The sequence below is a fragment of the Melospiza georgiana genome, chromosome 16 (assembly GCF_028018845.1).
Source record: "Melospiza georgiana isolate bMelGeo1 chromosome 16, bMelGeo1.pri, whole genome shotgun sequence".
NCBI lineage: Eukaryota > Metazoa > Chordata > Aves > Passeriformes > Passerellidae > Melospiza > Melospiza georgiana.
The window spans coordinates 6159149-6172370 of NC_080445.1; the positions used below are offsets into that span (position 1 = coordinate 6159149).

At 47.4% G+C, this 13222-nt stretch overlaps 1 protein-coding gene across 1 annotated transcript in view; it reads right to left on the minus strand.

The window, feature by feature from the left end:
• FAM20C (FAM20C golgi associated secretory pathway kinase) overlaps nucleotides 1-5119 on the minus strand; it is a 56346-nt gene extending 51227 nt beyond the window's left edge. The window contains exons 1-2 of the mRNA XM_058035765.1: nucleotides 3406-5119; nucleotides 1315-1490 (exon numbers count right to left, since the gene is read on the minus strand). Coding sequence (XP_057891748.1) covers nucleotides 1315-1490; nucleotides 3406-3926 — 697 coding nt within the window. The 5' untranslated portion in view covers nucleotides 3927-5119. The remainder of the gene's footprint in view (nucleotides 1-1314; nucleotides 1491-3405) is intronic.
• Nucleotides 5120-13222: the final 8103 nt, after the last annotated feature.

The window sequence follows — 13222 nt, forward strand, 5'->3', positions numbered from 1 at the left end:
GGCAAACACGACCCCCTAATGAACCTGATCCAGACTTTTGGGGACAGAAAACCCATCACAGGTTAATAAACCTGTTTGTCCTCTTTCCTGAGCTACAAGTCCACTGGACCCTTGAATCCAACATGTGGGATGGCACCCGGGTACCGCAAATGCTTTATTCAAAGTGCTGCTCCAGCAGAGCTGTGCACTGAGCACAGCCAAGATTCACTGGGCTGAAGGTCTCCTGTGGCATCCTGCACTTTACACCTACTCCATCCCAACCAGCTAAATCAGCCCACTGCTGATGACCAAGGATCTCCTTTATTCCTGCTCAGCAGCTGCTGTGATTCACACAATGGAAACTGTAAACCTTCGGGCTGCTTGAGCTATTCTTGCCCAGACCGTTTCCTGCTGAAGCCAGGGGAATTTTTGCCTTGCAGGGTTAAAGACCTGCTGACCTCATCCCACGGTGCCAGCACACCATCAGCACTTTCACAGAGCTCCTGCTATTTCATCCCTCTGAAAGGGACTTTGCAACTTTGTGGTCAGCACAAGCAACTCCATTTTCTGCCTGCTGGATGGAAAGCACTGCCTGTGCTGCAACTCCCTGCCTCTGGAAACCACGGGGTGTGCGCTTGTTTAGTATCCCAGGGCTTTCATCTGAGGTTGTGACATTTCTTTCCCTGTGCAGCTACACAGTTAATTCAAGAAGACACACGTTGCCATTAAACAACCCTGCAGAAAAGCCCTGAACGGTGTCACCTTGTTTAACCAGAGCCACAGGCTGACATGGGCACATCCCTGTTGAGGATTTAGAGGCAGAGCAAACAGATCTGAGCTCTGCTCACGAGGAGGCTGCCCTGCCTGGAGCTGCCTGCCATGCCTGGGGAAGCTGCAGCTCCTGCAGCCGCAGAGCCCGCGGTGCCACCGCAGCCACTGCAGGGCAGCCTCTCCTCCCCTGGCACAGCCTTGTAAATAATAATCAGCCAGAAATACAAATCTAGCTGCTGTCTGCTTCCTGCCATTCCCCCTTCTTTTTGTTTCTGTCAGCGCATTTATTTTAAATAACTGAAGAGGGCACTTTCAGCCTGGTCGTGACTAAAGGATCTCTGACACAAATGGGGTTTGCCTTGCTGGCAGACTTGGCAATTATTCAGGTAATACAGAGCTGGAATTATCTCTTTGTGTTTAGCAGGGAAAATGAGCAGGGAAGTCGGAAAGCAAAGTTGCAGGGAGGCTGGAGAGAAGCCATGCAAAATATCAATACTCAAACAGCAGTGACATCCTGAACAAAGAGCAAATAATGATAAAAAAATAGCATATATCCAAACATACCAACACTGGTTATCTTTTGGGAGACAAGGTCTTGCAGTAAAGCCTCAATTGCAGGATTATGTCTGGAATACAGCTCGTACCGATTAATGCCAATGTGGAATTTTAACCAGTTTGGGTAGGAGTCTATGGAGGTCTCTCCAGTTGGCAAAAATTCTTCATGATGATCTTCATTTTGCCTAACACCAAAAAAAAAAAAAAAAAAAAAAAAAAAAAAAAAAAAAAAAAAAAAAAAGAGCAAGAGAAAAACCCAAAGTTGAGAAGTTGAGGAGAAAGAAGTAATGTTACAGTTTGTAGCACTCATCAAGAAACAGGGCTTCAAAATGTGACAACTTGGAAAGGCAACGAGCTGCAGAAGGGAGAGAGATCCTGGGTTCCTCCCTGCACCAGGAGCCTTCTCTCACCTGGGACCAGTGGGGAGATGGATTCCCACTTCCCCTCATCCTGCCTGGCTTAGCACCCATGAAAGTTAGGAGCAGAACTCAGAGAGGCATCACTGAGAAGGGCAGAGGCCCTTCTATAGCAGAAACACAGAGCTCAAGTTTTACCTTGTGTTTACGTTGCATTATGCTGCACAGAGCTTTTACAGGTCTGACTCAAATATCAGCATCATCCTGAACCTTTATTTAACAGGGGACATGGGGCAGAAAACCAAGATTTCAGCAGAACCTGAGCTGTGGTACCCAATGCACCCCTCCCCTGCTCCTTCTCAAAGAAGGATAATGAGAGAAACTGCATCACTCTGAACTGGCTGCTAAAGAAGAATTGGCTGATCTTGCCCCTCCTTGAGCAGTAGGAACCTACTACAGCAAAGAATTAACTAAAATGTTCACTACCTTCTGAAATTCACTTTAGTTCTGCGAACCTTGGCTGCAGCCACTAAGGAAAATATGTACAACAGGCAGCTGCATTGTGGATATCATGTTGATTTCACTCTTCGCCCACTGAACAGACTAACCCATATTTTGATCCAGAGTTCTCTGTGTTTACAGTCATCTCCAGATGTTCAGGCATTTGTGACTTTTTTTTTACTTTCTTTTTCTTTCAGAGAACCCAAAGCTTTCCAGGTTATTTCCCTTCACAGTCAGTTAGGATTATTAGATGGAATGGGCCTGGACAATTCACATGCTCATAGGGCGGAAATCAGAATTATTTATCCTCTCTTTCTAAAGGTTTAGATCATGCTGGCTGCTCTGCAGCTTGACAGAGCTTTTGCACGGTACAATGCAGCTGTTTAAACATTACAATGTCAGTGTGTTTGGAAGAGGGTGCTGTTGTATTAGACAACCCTTTTGATTTTTCAGTCATTGAATTTCTCAGCATTTCTTAGGAGCCAACAGGGCATACGATTCACAGAGGCAACTGACTGCTTTGAAGGCTGGAGAGCAGCGGAGGTGCAGGGCACTGGGAATTAATTGAGGATGAAAAATGTAGCCCAGATCAGATCCTGAAAGCGGAAATACCTGCCAGGATGAATGCCTTTGTGGCACTCGAGCCTGCTTTGGACAAAAGTTAATGTATTACTGTCTGGCCTCACTGCTCAGCCCCTTCACCTCTGGGTGGGAGACTGGGAAGGTGCTGGAGAGGAAGGCTCGCTGCGAGCTCACCCTCTTCCTCACACCGTTCTGGCAGCACCTTCTCAGCTGCAGCTGCAGATGGGGCAGACCGACCCCCTGGCCTCAGCGCTCCAGCGCTGCCGTGCTCCCGTGTTTATTCTGTATTTCGGGGCATTTATTTTCCGAAGGAACACGACCGGGCGAGCATGTGAAGGGTTTCTCTTTTTCCCGGTGACCCCGAAACGCTCCGTGCTTATTCTGTATTTTGGGGCATTTATTTTCCCAAGGAACACAACCGGGCGAGCATGTGAAGGGTTTCTCTTTTTCCTGGTGACCCCGAAACGCTCTGTGTTTATTCTGTATTTCAGGGCATTTATTTTCTGAAGGAACACAACCGGACGAGCATATGAACGGTTGCTCTTTTTACCGGTGACCCCCAAACCCCTCTGCCCGCTTCCACCCTAAAGCCACGACACCCTAAATCCCGCACTCCCACGCAAGGGGGACACGCCACGTCGCCACCCGCGGTCCCACTCACCACTCGGGCTGCTCGGCCGCGCGCGGGTTGAACCTGATGTCGCTGTTGACATTGAAGAGGAGGTCGCCGTCGGCCAGCGGGGGCAGGGCGGCGCGGTACAGCGGGTGCTCGAAGAGCGCGGCCAGCGGGGCGGCGTTGCCGGCGGGGGGCGGCGGGCGCGGCGCCCCGGGGCCGATCAAGCGCCGCGCCCTCCCCGCCGCCGCCGCCGCCGCCGCCGCGCCCCCGCCGCCCGCGCCGCCCGCCGCCCGCTCCGCCGCCGCCTCCCGCGACTGCGACGAGAGGTTGGAGGCCGGCTCGGCGCTGAAGTCCTGCAGGATCCGCAGCGTGTGCTTGCTGGGCCAGCGCGGCGCGGCGGCGCGGGGCGGCGCGGCGGCGGGCGGCGGGCAGGAGCAGCCCGGGCGGCTCTCGGGGCCGCGGCGCTCCAGGCGCGGCAGCAGGTCGATCATGATGTGCATGGTGCAGGCGACGAGGAAAACCATCAGGATGAGCACCCGGAACTTGCGGACCAGGAGCATTTTCATGGCCGGGGCGGCTGATGAATTACCGGGGGAGGGGGAGGGAGGGGAGGCGGCGGACAGAGCCCCCCCGGGTCGGGAAGCGAGCGATCAAGTCAATAAAGTTACCTCCATAGGCGCCGGGAAATAAACAGGCTAAACCCGATAGGTCCTCATGTCTCAGTATCATCAAGAACTTGGGAGGGGGGAGGGAAAAAAATATAAAAGAGAAAAAAAAAAATTAAAAAAAAAAAAAAGGAGCTCCGGACCGAGCCTTTAAAATCAACAGGAAAACAATGCCAGCGGCATGGTAATATAGAAAGCCATCTGTTCACGATTTCTCCCTCTTTTTATTACAGGGATCACAACAAACAGGGAAATCTGGCTCTCGGAGAGAAACCGGCATCAGACACAGTGGCCGATTAAATAAAATTTAAAAAAAAATGGGGAGGAGGAAGGGGAAAAGAAAAATATTAAGAAAACCTGTGCAGAAAGGCGACAGAAGAAAAAAAATCATCCATAATATTTGGCTGTGCTGGAAACGCTGACTCCTTTCCCTTGGATTTGAGCAGTGATGCAGCAGAAGCGCTCCCCGCTCGCTCTCGCTCCCTCTCTTCTCTCAGACTCTTTAAGAACATTGGCTGGAAAATCATTTTCTTAGAGCGGTTCCAGTTTCTTCATCCATCGCGTCCAGTGCTTGGGAGAGATTAGTAAGTTCAACTGAGATCGAGTCTGGGTGGCTGCTGTATCCGAGCTGGGCTTGTGCTTTGGCTTGAGTTGGTTTTTTTTGGCTGCAAAACTGTCTGATGGCACAACTGCAACATAAAGGTTAAATATGGCACAGGAAAAAAAAAAAAAAAAAGAGGGGGGAGAAGGAAGGATTAGAGGAAAGAAACTAATATAAATCAGTAGAGGTTCTTTTTAGCGAAGAGGTCTTTGATCTCTGCTGGGTCTTACAGATCTTTCTTTTAAAGAGAGAGAGAATGGAAGAGAGAAGGGGGGAGAGAAGGAAAAGGGGGAGAGATCTTTGGCAGGTGCAGAGTGAAAACCTCTTTCAGCTACACTGAATTCTGGAGACTGGTTGGACTAGTAGCTCTGCAGCTCCAGCTTTCAGTGGGTGTGTTAAATATTATGAGCGAGCCATGATTCCTGCCTTCCTCACGTCATAGTTAGGAGATTGGCTAAATAAACGCTACAGTGATAGTAACAGGAAAACCTCAACCAAAAGAGGGTTTTTTTCCCTCCTCTCCTCCCTCCTTCCCACCCCCCCCCCCTCCTTTTCATTCTACTGCAGCTCCAACTGGGGCAAGGAGAGGGCGTCTGTTCCACAAAGGTTTGGGGGGGAAAAATATATATATAAAGGGGGAAAGGAGAGAAGCGGTAGAGGAGAGAGGGATCGGCAGGAGCAGCACAGCGGAGCAGCAGCGCGGTGTGTGTGTGCGTGTGCCAAGGCTGGCATCGCCCGTGGCGCATTCATTGCCCGCTGCGCTCTGCCCCGCCCGGCAAGGGCAGCCCGGGCAGCCGCTCCGCTGCCCCCCTGCCCACCCCGAGATCCCCCAAGCGGGGCTGATAACCCGGCAGCGAGCTGCCCTCCCTCCTGCTGGCTCCGCGCCTGGTGGCACAGCGGGCTGATGGAAGGGTGGCCATGGGGCCAGCGCAGCCCCGAGAGCGCTGCTGGCAGCGCTCCGACAGCGAGGGCACTCTGGAGGAAGGAACGAGCTGTTCCTGGTTCTTCAGGTGATCAGGCACGGATGCTCAGAACTGGCAGAATCAGGCAGGAACTCGGATTTCTGTCTTTGGCCAGCGTTGTCCTGGATTCTGCGGTCCATAGCAGGGCTCCAAGAGCTGCTGAGTTGGGCTGTAGGACTGAGAAAGATGAAGTGCTTACCCCGACCCACCACCACCTTTCCACAGAATCATCTCAATGCTGAATGTGGCAGTCCATTTCTCCCTGAATTAAACCACATCAGAGTATTTCCTTTCCTTAAAAACTCTTTCCTTACCCACCAGGCTCCATCCAGCACTGTTCCCTCACTGGCACTTCTGCAGAGTCCCGTGCTTTGCACTCCTCTGGAGCACATCCATGCAGTGTTAGTGTCACCCTGTTTTGCACAAGGGAAATCACTGGCTTTCCAGCAGGAAAAAACAGATTGATGAACCAAAAAATAAAAAACCAAAAAAACCAAAAAAACCCCTCCAAAACCAAAACACCTAACAGGATCATGATCCTATAGACTGCTCTGCACCTTTGTGTAGAGACAAAACTTGCTGTCCTAGAGAGACCCTGTGGTGGCAGGGTTCAGAGGTACAACTGGATCCTTCAGGTATGGGTGTACTCAGTCACAGAAACACATTTTGCTACAGAGCCAGAAGCAAGGCTTTCTGTCTTTTCCCACCTTTTTTCACCAAGATCAGCGTGGACAAAGGCTGTATGGACATTGACTACGCGGCTGATGGCAGCGAGGGGTGAGTGCAGGGTAAGTGGTTCCCTGTGTATCACTTAAGTTACACTCTGCTGTGGTTTTTTAAGGAGTTCTGGGGGAGCTGTTTGCAGCGCTTCAAGTGAGGATAGATAAAATAACACATTATCTCCTTTAGCAAGGCACAGTAGAATTTGTAAGTTGCAAATTTTGGCTACATTTTCTTAGTGTTGGCTCTACTAAAACTAAGGCCTGTGGTGTTAGATGAGGGTGAAACTGAACAGCTCTGAGGCGAAAGTTGCAAATTACTTAAATGAGTTCTTAAAGTTGTTTGAATTTACTTTACAGTAAAAGAACATTGTGTCAAACATGTTGTAACTCCTTGTGTAAGAGCTTTGTAATGAAAGGGAGACTGGCTTTGAAATATAATGCAAACAACTAGATGTAGTTAATTACATGACTTTCAAGAGGTGAAAATGACAGTACTGTGAAAAAGTAACTAATTCCTCTAAACAACATGTTTTTGTTTTCATCAGTGTGACCTTTAGTGCACATTGGCTATTTAGTTAAGTATGGTTTCATCTAAATTGTGTCTGCCTGTAAACTGAATCTCCCTGTCTCCCACAAGCTGTTTATTCCTTGAGCCTTTTCAACATTTGAGTTTTATCTCAGGATGTGAGATTGATAGATGTACTGTATTCTGTTCTGTAACTGGCCTTTGTGGACAAGTTTTGCTTGGACCAAAGTGCCTCAGAGATGTGAATAAAAGAGTGAAAGGGCTGTCTTATGTCTCTGTATTTTTTTCTTGACTTCAGTATCTACAAATGCCTTCAGCCACTGATGGGTCATCTGTGAAATGAGATGTACTGGCAGGTTGGTGAACTCTGGCAGAGAGTGAACCTGTAGCTTTTCTTTGGACAATGGGAAATGCATATTTCCTTGTTCCCTGAGCCTTTCTTCCCCTGTCCTGAAGGCTGGTAATGGTCAGCACCAGCAGTGTGTTCCAGCCCCTCTGTGCCCCTCAGCTGTGCTGATCGGTGCAGCCCAGGGGATGCAGCCAGAGCTCAGCTGGCTCTCCCCAAACCCTGTGTGCTCCCCTGTATCCCATCTCACAAGGAGGATGCCAACACACCTGTTTTCTTATGCGAAGAGCACAGCCCTGCTCCTGTCCTGCAGTCACTGTGCCCTCTCACCTCTCTAAATCATCAGTCTGGGGACACAGAATTAGTGCCAAGGTCACATTTGCATTCCATGGGGCTGGCAGAGAGCCTGGGGTTCTGGCCAGGGGGATGGGAACAGAAGGATGTGCTGGCTTGGGAGGGCTGAGGTGGCTGTGGTCAGGAAGCCACGGATTGTTGGTGTGTGAAACCACTGGGAGAAGTCAGGAGTGGGCTGCAGGGCAGGATAGCCTGGAAATTGGGCAGCAGGCAGGCTCAGGGACCAGGTCTGAGGTTTTCCAAGGCTGGTGCAGCCTCCCAGGACAACCTCATGGGCAAATGTGGGCTTGGTGCAAGAGTTTGTGCTTGTGCTGGGATCTGGGGGTTCAGTGATCCACCCCTGCTAGGGAAGAATTCTCTTTTTCTGCTGCAAGGAAGAAATGGGGATTTCTGTCCCTACATTCCTGCCCAGGTACTGTGAGGCCCTGGCCCCTTCGCTTCCAGTGCAAGTGCAATATTTGCATGCAAGTTACCTCCTCTGGCTTCAAATATTTGCCTTCAAGGCTTGCCTTCAAGACCCAAAATTTTTGGTAACTGCTGATTATTGTTCAAACAAGATTTTAAGTACCAAACTTGTGTGCATAGAGCCACAGGGTCTTTGTAATCATGCCTGATTTGGACAGCTGTTAGAAGATAGTTGTTTATCATTTAGTTTTCCAAGTTGACTTGGTCTTAGTAAAGAATATTTAAATATTTCTCCTTCACTAAACTCTACACCTTCATATGGAATTCCAGTATATGGCAAAGAGCTTTCTATTTCTGCTGTGCTGTGTGTTGGACCAGCATTACCCCTGTAATTTCTGGCATTATGTAAACAAGAAAATAATAAGTTCCTAATGGAATATTATGACATCAATAAGTCATTGCATACAGCTCATTTCAATAATATAAATGAAATCAAGTCATTCACATCAACTCTTTATTTTATTTTTGGTCATTGAATTAAAATCTTTCTTTTATTGAAGTACTTGAATGTTATTGGGAATTTCACATTGAATTGCTACAATCACAAGCCAGGATTGCTTTGGATCTAACAGGCTCCTTAATTTGGTATTACAGATTGGCATTCAGCACTTCTTTGCATGTTCTACCCTTGCTTTTATTTGATAATACAATCAAGAATTCAGGAGGGGTTACTGTCATACGTCCTGGCATTTCTTCATTGTTCTGTGCATGAATTAATACCTTATCTGCTGCTGAAATCTGGGTAGATGTTTATTTTCCCCATTTTTGCCTGCTTGCCTGGCTGAGCAGTGACAATGGTCAGTGTACGTGACAGTGTGTTCAGGTGAATAAATGAAGCATGGTTTGGGGTGAGCAAACATCCCCAGCTATTATTTTCTGCTATAACGGTTTACAGCCTTCTGATGTAAAGCCTGAATGCAGCAGGGCAAGCTGTAAGTCAGGCCTGATTGCACATTTTGAATCAGTGTAATATTTTTATTGTTACTTCTAATGGCAAAATGGATTTTCCTTCCTGAGAGCCTCTGTCTGTGATGCTGGAAGTCCTGAGGGCACCACAAGCCTTGCCTGGCCCCTGTGGCCTTGCTGCCCAGGGTGCTCTTCCTGCTCTCCCTCTCCTTCCTCCCTCTGAAGATTCATGTGCTGACCTAATTTATTGGTGCTTTGCCTTATAAACACAGATTACACTGGCACTCTGATGGGTACTGCATATTAACCTCCCACACTGCCAAAATCACTTTTATTGCTGAGGAATACACTTGGTGCTGAACAGGAGGTGGTTCCATAAGCTTGATTTCACTGTCAGCTTTTTCTGTGTATGAAGAATCAGCAGCACACGTTTCAAGTGGTGTGCTGGTATTTTTTCAATAATGCATACTAATGTTCTTTTGGCTGCCTTCTGGCCCAGGGTTTTGTTAGGTATTTGGTATTTTTTTTGGAATAAATCTCCACTCCCAAATCATAGAGGCAGTGTGGTCACCATGGTGGCTTTGCTGAGGTTGCCTGAAGGGGCACTGAGCTGCAAGCTGGAGCTCAAAGAGCTGAAAGGAGGAACTGGTCCTGTCAGATCCTCGGGGCAAAGGGGGGCTCTGTGTGGAAATGCATCACCAGCCTCAACTGATTTCAGAAAGTCAAAGCTTCCAGCTCCAGCCTTTTCCTTTTGAGTGTTCCCATTCTTTAAATTGGGATACAATATTCTGGATGATCTAAACCCCCAGGGATTTCTTGATCAACCTGCTGGAAGCACTGAGCTGGTTATTCCATCAAGGCAGTGGAACAGGAGGGTTTTTTTTCCCTGCCTGTTTGTTACTCCTTAGCTGTTGCTGCTGCAGATCAAGGGCTGGCTCCTCAGCTGGTATCAGCTGGCCCTGGTTTCAATGAAATGCCATCTAATTATATCAGCTGAGGATCTGGGCCACAATGCTTAATTCTTCCACTGTTTGGAACAAAGAGCTTCCTGGCCATGCAAGAACAAAATTCTTGTTGTTGCTGGAGTGATGGGGTTGGGCCTGTGGAGGGATCACATTTGCTGCAGGCATTCAAGTGGAGTAGTGATCCTGCATATATCTACATTACAGAGGGGCTGAGAAATTACCTTCCTGAGTGGTAGGATGGTATAAAGAAAATTAGTTACTAGGAGGTTGTGTTCTTATCTAAAAATTATCCCTGAGACCAAGTCAAAACAAATTATCTTGATGTGCATGACATAAGAGCATGCACTGCTTGAGTTATCATAATTTCATCTTCTTGCAGCAACTAATTCCTCTAAAAATAATTGTGATCAAATAGCCTGTGCTCCTTGTGGACTTTCTGAGTTAGTGCATAAATCTTTGTAAAGCATGGAAAACATGGCTTGCTAAATTACACATAAAATAATTTTGCAGTTTCGGTGAAATTGAGGAAGCTACCTGATTTATGCCAGGAAAAAATGCATCCTGCTGCTAAAACAAGCTACCCAGGCACACAGAAAGCTTCTGCCTACTGCAGTCACACATGGACCCATTTGAGTGCATACAGAACTATGAACAGCTTCATTGCATACTGAAGAATCTCTTCTGGGAATTATTTTTTATTTTTTTAGTCTAATTTTGTTTTGTTATGGATGTTTTGACACCTCAACTTGAGCTTTTTTTCCTCTTGGATGGCTAATTTTTCAATCAGATAATTTAAAAAAAAGCCACCTGAGAAGTTGAGAGCAAACCACAAGACATTTTAAACATGTGACAGCCTGAAATAGAAATTAAAATACTAATAGAAACCCTCTTGGGAGAACCTTAAAACTAGGCAGTGTATCCTGATAGGCTGTGAATTACTGTGCCCCTGGGAGACACCAGGATTCTCCCCAGCTTGGGCGCTCCTTGCCAATGTGATTCTGAGAAGTTGCTTCGGTTCTGTCTCCTTCTCTGATGGGAAGGATACCCTGGAGCACTCTGAGATCTATTAATAAAAGCCACTAAAACAGGGAAATGGTGGTGTTTTAGGTCTTGCTTCTTTGGAGAATAATTCATACTCCTGACTTTAACCCCACGAGAAATTCGGAATCCTAAAAACATCCTTTATAGGAAGGTCTGAAACACAGGGACTTGGGTGAGTCCTTGAGTCATGAAACCCCTCAAACTTGGCAGTGCTGTTATTTCTTGGCTTGGTGGGAGCATCCTTCCTGATGAATTGCTCCTTGCCCTGCGGTTTGGGCCTCTCCTTGCCCCCCTCTGCCAGGGCACCCCCCTGCTGCTGCAGCCCTGCTGAGGCAGCTGCTCCAGTGCCAGGTGTGCAGCTCCTGCTGCACAGCCCTGAGCTCAGAATTAACCCATTCCAGCCTGAATTAGGGTGGGCCCAGGGCTGGCTCAGCCTCGATGGAGATGTGGGGAGTCTGCTGTTATTTTGCCAAGGGAATTGGTGTTTCTTGGGGGTCTCTCTCCCTCCCTTCCCTTCAGCAGGATGGGTTTTCTTGGAACTGTTTTGCTGTCAGTGATTTCTGCTCTTCTTGTGCTAATCTGTTTTTGTTTCCCTAAGGGCTTTTTTTAATACTGTCTCACTTTCTGGATTGTTATTTTTGATATGTTGCAACAGTAAATTTTAGCAATTAGATGTGGCTATTTTGCATTTGCTGTTGGAGGTTGGAGGTGTGTAGCCCTTGTTGGGCTGTTATGGGGGAGAGATGATCTGTGAGCTTGGGAATGTGTCGGGGTGCTGGGGGCAAGTTTGTTTTCTGTACCCATTTTTTCTTGTCAGGCCTTGGGCTTCTCCAAGGCGTGGGTCCAAAAACCAGAGACAATTGAGACAATTTAGGTGCCTGAGCTGGAGGCATAATTGCCATAGACTCCCTTGTAAATCAGACCTAATTGCCTTTGGGTCTATCATTTAGTTGAGAGACCAACATGGTTTTCCACATATAGGTTGGAGTAATAAGATTTGATTTATCTGCTCTGTCTCTTCAGAGAGGGGTGCTTTGGGGCAGGGTGTCTTCTCTGTTCTGAGTTTGCACAGAGCTTACAGCAAGAGAGCTGTGTCCCCAGGTGGAATCCAGGCTGGAAGGAGGGTGGGGATGATATCCATACCCAGCACCCGTAATCCAGGGGCAGAAGGAGTTGCTCACTTACCTTCACTGCTGGAAGATAAAACTCCAGGCAGTTGCCAAGAAATGTGTCAAGGTTGTGGCTCTCAGGTGGGCTGGAAACACCAATGTCAGACATGCAAAGTGAAAGTGGCTTCCAGTGCAGGCTTTGTCCTTGTTGGGTTCTTTGAAGATTGAGGTGACTTAAAAAGAAGGGGGGGATAAAAAAGGTTTCCATGGAAATTTTTTGAAGCCAGAGGAGTGAATATTGGTGTTCCCTTTGTTCTGTGTTCTTCACAGCTGATAGAAGTCACAGTGTAAATGGACTTAACTGCTGAGTGACCTTTGACAAAGCCAGATAGGAAGTCTTTGTTGTTGTTGTCAGTGATTGTAATTTCCTTTTTTTTTTCCAAGGTAAGAAGTCTTTTTCAGTGTGGTGATTCACTAGTTTTAACTGAAACTTTGAGACAGAGACATGGTGACAAGATAGTGATTGCAGTGAATAACAAGGCTCAGTCAATTATTGACCAGCCCATCTCAGCACCTTTGTTTTCCTTGCTGACAAAATATCACAACCTTTATACAAAGAGCTGAGCCTGCAGGAACCCAGCATTGCTCATTCTGGATGTCACTGTGAGAAATGAACGTTTGCTTGTTATAAAGTGAATTGAATTCTCTCCTTGCAAAGTTTCTTCCCATTATCTTTTGGATTAGTGCTCTGTACATGGCTGTCTGCTCTGATTTCTGTCCTTTCTCATAGGAAAACAAGCAGAAGAGGTAAAAGCCAATGCAATGGCTGTTTTCTGAAATATTTTACAAGACACTAGCACAGCCAGCTAGAGCAGGGCTAGGATGGCCCAGATCTCATCTGAACCCTTCAGACATGACTGCCATACACACAAATGCTAATTTGTTGACTCATAGTTGTGAATCCTCCTTCAGGAGTCGTATCTGCTATTGATACTGGAGATGATAATTCTAAGGGCAAATGGGCTTTGTAGTGACAGTGGCTGCAAAGCTCTGCTGTGCTCATATTTTGTGGTTCCAAGTTGTGCAGCTCCCTTGCTCCTTTCAAATATAGGTTGTGTCCTTCTGGCAGGTGAGCCAGGGCACAGGGATGGGACTTTTCTGTGCATTTTTCATAGGTGTTACTCCATTCAGCACTGGTGT